General features: G+C 41.3%; 1 protein-coding gene across 2 annotated transcripts in view; it reads left to right on the plus strand.

Annotated features, from left to right (window-relative positions):
• Positions 1 to 5,266, plus strand: part of cnot10 (CCR4-NOT transcription complex, subunit 10) — a 44,203-nt gene extending 38,937 nt beyond the window's left edge. For both annotated transcript variants that reach the window (XM_068032583.1, XM_068032584.1), the window contains exons 18-19: positions 1,290 to 1,365; positions 3,672 to 5,266. In XM_068032583.1, coding sequence (XP_067888684.1) covers positions 1,290 to 1,365; positions 3,672 to 3,820 — 225 coding nt within the window. In that variant the 3' untranslated portion in view covers positions 3,821 to 5,266. The remainder of the gene's footprint in view (positions 1 to 1,289; positions 1,366 to 3,671) is intronic.
• The last annotated feature ends 734 nt before the right edge of the window (positions 5,267 to 6,000 follow it).

A 6,000-nucleotide genomic window follows, 5' to 3' on the forward strand; every position in this document is an offset into this window, starting at 1 on the left:
TCCAGTGGTACTACAGCCCACTCTCATGCCCAGTACTGCTAAATAGCAAATACCTGCCTTGATACCACCTTGCTATTTATCATCTACTTTTTAAAAATGGTAAGGAATCTCAGTTAAATGCATGGTAATGGAATAGATATAAGTATTGCCACTTATTTATGCTGTTCACAAAATAGTTAGATTCCCAAGGCACCAGTAAAAATCCTGGAAGGCCGTTACCTAAATATGGATCTTGACCTCTGTGTAAAGCAGTGACCCTGATGATCTGTAATATTCCTGTTATCCTCTGACTCGGTGAGCAGTACCATGTGAAATCTGTGTCTATGTTACAAAAATGAAGAGAGCACTGATCCCTGGAACACCCCAGTATCTGTCACCTTCCACTCTGAGAAACGTCCATTTATCAAACCCCTTGCTCTCTGGCTTTCAGCCATTTTCTCTCCTTCCAATCGCTTTCTTGTTTATACCACAGGCTATCAATGGCCCAGCCAATTTCCTATGCGTCACTTTATCATATATCTATGTAAACCCATCCACTGAATGATCCCACCTGTACTTACCATCATTCCCTCGAAAAATTCTAATGGGTTAGTCAGATGTGACCTACCCATCACAAATTCCATGTTGACTGTCTCTGATCAGCCCGCGCCTTGCTTAGTATTAATTTTATTTTATCTTTAATTGCAGTCGCCATTAATTTTCTGCTGACTCAAGGATAACTCATCTATCTCTGTTTGAGCCCAGGTGTAATACTTGCCATCCTCCAGTCCTCTGTCTCTAATGAATTCTGAAAAATCATGTTAATCCCCACTTAACCTTTGTTTTCTGGGTTGCTTACCATTGGGACCTGGATTATCTTTAGCACCCTCATTCCCTAAAGCATTCCCTTATGTATATATCCATTGTTCCCCTTGCTTCAGTTCTTAGAGAGGAGAGTGAAATAAGTCTTAAAAGGCTTCTGGATTAAGAGTTAAAGTGACTGCCATTTCCTTATATAGCATAGTGATCTCACTTTGTTCATTTTTAAATAATGTATATCTCTTTCATATCTTTTTCCTGACTAGTTCAGAAAAGCTTTTGTTATCTCCCTTTGTTAGCAGCAAACAGTTTTTTTCTGTGAATAATGAGTAATGCAGGCAGGATATATATAGTAGACGAGGTTTAAATGGGCTTCCAGAAGGTCCAGATTTGTCTGTCTCTCTTCTTTAGTCTTTACTGAAGGATAGTCTAACTGCATTGTAAACATATAATTCCCCATTCTAATGTTTTCCTTTGTTTTTAAATTGGAGGCTGCTTCAATGGTTAATCCTAAAGAGATTCCTCCTGAAGGTATTCTACTGGCTGTTTATCTTGAATTGCAGAATGGTAAGTTTGCATGTGATCGATAACTGTTGCCCTGAAACCAAAACATGTAGGGGGAAAGGAAGGTTATTTTCTCCTGGCTGTATTTGAATAAGTAATTGTTAATTGTTTTTATTATGTAGGTGTGTACATTGTTTTCCTTTGGGGGTGAGGGGACGGAGAAGTAGTTCGGCACAAATGGTCTATGTCTGAGTGACTGGTTTTCAATTTGAAGTTTGCTGTAATAAATATCCAGTTCGCCCTAAGTGACTGGAAGTTAAATAATGAGGAAGTTCTTCTACCCAATGGGCAGATAACGTGGGGGCTCCGACCCCTTCGAGAGATGTTGTGACTGGTGTATTGGGTGATGTTTCTGACTCTCGGGCTTGCCTTGAGGCTGCTCTTCTGTCCACGTTCCTTTCATGCAGCAGATGCCCCTCCTAATTGAGTACATTCATCAATCCTGTGCTTAAAGAGGACATGGGTTGAAGAATCTGCACAACAACAACTTGCATTTATAAAACACCTTTAACAGAGAAAAACATCCCAAGGCACTTCACAGGAGAGTTATCAAAAGAAATTTGAAACTGAGCCACATAAGGAGATATTAGGACAGATGACCACATGGTTGGCTAGAGATGGGCTTTAAGGAGTCTCTTAAAGGAGGAAAAAGAGGTGAAGAGGTTTAGGGAGGGAATTCCAGAGCTTGGCAGCTGAAGGCATGGCCACCATTAGTGGCCATGAAAATCAAGGACGTGCAGGAGACCAGAATTGAAGGAGTGCAGAGACCTCTGAGGAGATTACAGAGATGGGGAGCAGTAAGGCCATGGAGAGATTTGAAAACAAGGACAAGAATTTTTAAATCATGGCCTTGCTTAACCGGGAGCTACTGTAGGTCAGCGAGGATACAAGAGTCCCTTTAACTGACCTCTGCTCCTGTTGAGTGTGGCTTCCTGCTAAGAGTGTGGGTTTGATGAATTTAATCTGTTGCCTGCTGCAATGAAGAGGGTCTAGTATTTTATGTTTTTCATCGAATCATAGAATGGTTACAGTATAGAAAGAGGCCATTCGGCCCAACACATCTGTGCTGGCTCTCTGCAAGAGCAACTCAGCTAGCCACCCACCCCCCCCCACTTTGCCCTGTAGCCCTGCAATTTTTTTCTCAGAATAATTATCCAATTCTCTTTTGAATGCCGCAATTTGCCTCCACCACACTCTCAGGCAGTGCATTCCAGATCCTAACCATTTCACCTTTGGTTCTTTTGTCAATCACCTTAAATCAGTGTCCTCTGGTTCTTGACCCTTTTGTCAATGGGAACTGTTTCTCTCTATCTACTTTGTCCAGACCCCTCATGATTTTGAACACCTCTATCAAATCTCCCCGCAACATCGTCTTGAAGGAGAATAGTCCCAGCTTCTCCAATCTATCCACGTAACTGAAGTCCTTCATCTCTGGAACCATTCTTGTAATTCTTTTCTGAACCCTCTCTAATGCCATAACATCCTCAAAGTGTTTTGTTTCAGAAAGTTGCCTTTATCTCGAGGTGATTGGAATAAAAAGGGATGAAAGTTATTGTACAGTTATATAAAGCTATGGTCAGACCCCATCTGGAGAGTAACTGCATTCAGTTCTGGCACCACATCTCAGGAAGGATATATTGGCCTTGGAGGGGGTGCAGGGCAGATTCAGCAGAATGATACTTGGGCTAAAAGGGTTAAATTATGAGGACATATTGCATAGACCAGGTTTGTATTCCCTCTACTTTGGAAGATTAATAGGTGAACCAATCAAGGTGTTCAACATGATCGAAGGAGTTGATGGGGTAGATAGTGAGAAACTATTTCCTCTAGTGTAAGAGATTCTAGAACAAGGTGACATAACCTTAAAATTAGAGCCAGGGGTGATGTCAGGAAACACTTCTTCACACAAAGGTTAGTGGAAATCTGTACACTGTTGCCCAAAAAGCATTTAAAAAAAAATAAATTTCAGAACGGAGATTGATAGAATTTATTGGGTAAAGGCATTAAGGGATACGGAACCAAGGTGGGAAGATGGCAATTGAGACACAAGAACAGTCTCGAGGGACTGAACGGCCTACAGTTACTATGTTTCTTTCCTCTCCATCATGTTCAGAACTTGTATGCACAGTCTTGTTGCCAGATTTCAAATCTGCTAAAGTTTAAAATTTTCAAATTTGTACTGCTTTCCTTCCCTTCCACTGGTAGCTGGTGCCTCCTACAATCAATGTCCACTTCGTTTTCTAAAACAGTATTCTCATAATTCATGTATTCTCTTCGTAAGTTGGTTTGTCTGTGTGTTCTTTGCGCAGGGAACACACAGCTGGCACTGCAGATCATCAAAAGGAACCAGCTGCTGCCCTCGGTGAAAGCCCTGTCCTCTGATGTAAAAAAGAAACCAGTGTTTCAGTCCATCCAGACCGTTCAGCCACCGCCGTTCAACACCGTCCAACGGAAATGAGACCTAGACACCAGTCAACGTCCGCTTGCTTTCTTCCAGACAATTTCCCAACTGGAAAAGAGGATCAGGATGGATGGAAGAGAAAAAAAAAACTCTTCATGAACTGTAATAGCTTTCAGCTAGCTGACGGGAAAATGCAAATTCTTCAATCGGTCCTTTGATAAAGCTGCGGACAGCATTTTGTTTTAGGTTTGAACCTCATTTAGATCTCAAACATGTACTGGCATTAGTACAAGGATAGATTCATAATGTTTTGGGAATTTGGAGGTTTGTTGAGTTTTTTAAACATTTTTCTGAGTAATGATTTGTAATTGCAGTATTTATAGCTGTTCAGATTCGTTCCATGTTAATATTTGCAGCTATTCAAGTGATCCAATGAATACACTATGTTAACAAACACCATTTTATATTGCCCCTTTAGTTACCCACCCCCTCACCAGTACTGTGTGTATGTTATGGAACACTTTTATATATTACCCTTTAGTCAAACTGCCCAGGGGTTTGCTAGTTGAATTTTGGTTCTGGAAGAACAAGTGAAAGATTGACAAATGATACTGTTAATGAGATTGTAAATATTTTCCTTTAAACAGGATTTACAAATCCCCTTGGTTCAGCTTCTAAGTGTTGGCGACACCACTAACCCCTGGCTGAGTTGGGAATGGGGAGGAGAGGTAGACTGAGAGACTGAACCAAACAAAATCTCCAGGAACACAACTTCTTTTAAGCAACTGTTGCAGATCATTTATGGGCGTTTCACTAACTGGTTAATCGAGCTGATAACTTTTTGTAAATAGTCTTTTACCAAGCTTGCATTCACTGCAGCTTTTCAGGGGTGATTTTTTTTTTCCTGGAGATATTCAGTGTAAAGAAAGGCCTGGTGAAAGTTATTAAAAGTTGAATTATACCAAATAAATAAAGAACGATGAGTTTTATCTAGCGGAATTTTAATCGGGTAAAGTGGTGAATGAAACAAAAATGGAATATGCAGTCTCTGCAGCAGAACCTCACTCCACCAAACTGCAGTCAAGCAAAATGTGATTTGCCAAAGGGCTTCCTGATTACGGTGATTCACTGTCCTGAGGGTAGTTCTCAATGATGATATTGCTGCTGGCTTTGGCTCTTTAAATTCACCAACAAGAGCATGCCCAGAATCTTTTACCAAGGCCATTCCATGCTGGGCAGACCCAGCAGCGGCACCCCACCCTTGTAACAGCCCTGATTAATACCAGAGGACGACTGAGTACTGCCATAATTATTGCCCCTATGGATTCTCCACCCCCGTGAACAGGGCAGTGAGGTTCGAATGTATTGCAAAATGTGACTAGTCAAAACACAAGTTCTGGTAAATATAGTAAATAAAATGATATTTTGGAGCAATAGTTGATTCTGCGATTGTGAATAAAGTACAAGCATAGTGAAATGTGCACTGTGCTGACCTTTCTCTTTTTCTGGTCGTTTTGCCTTAGTTGTAGCTGCTGCTGTTCAACCTCCATCTCTAGATAAGAGCTTGGATATTCTTGGATATAAAGACTTGTGTCTTTAATTCTGCCCCTTTGATGAACATAGGAGCAGGAGGAATTAAGAGGGGGTCTGATCTGTTTGTAGGGACATGAGCATCAGGAATCAGTCATTCAGCCCCTTGAGCCTGCTCTGTCATTCAGTTAGATTGTGGCTGATATGTGTCGTCGTTCTGTCCCGCCCATTGTCACTACCCCTGCCCGTCAATGCTCTCCTTTGATACTGTTAATCAACAAAAATTTCTCCATCATCCCTCAATCTTCCATCTAAACTCAAATGAGTACAATCCATGTTTGGGGCAGGCCACCTGCCCTCATAATTTAAATCTCTAAGCCCTGGTATCAGTCTACCGCACCCACTCCAAGGCCAGTAACTCTTTCCTGAGGTGCGGTGCCGAGAACTGAACACACAGTTACTCCAAACCAACTATTGAAGCAAACTTTCCTTTACCTGCATGGTCACTAGATGCTCAAAATCAGCATTTATCTGTCTGAGCAACTCATTCTGATACGAGTAGGATGCAACTATCCAGTAAAATAACCACTGCACTACTACTGTACCTGAGCATTATCCACTTCTATAGCTTGTTTGACTCAATGTTTGCCTGTTTATGCTTACCTCCTCCCATTGTTTTAGCCAGTTCTATGAAGAGGCCTCTTTTG

The sequence above is a fragment of the Heterodontus francisci genome, chromosome 5 (assembly GCF_036365525.1).
Source record: "Heterodontus francisci isolate sHetFra1 chromosome 5, sHetFra1.hap1, whole genome shotgun sequence".
In the NCBI taxonomy this organism is placed as follows: Eukaryota; Metazoa; Chordata; class Chondrichthyes; order Heterodontiformes; family Heterodontidae; genus Heterodontus; species Heterodontus francisci.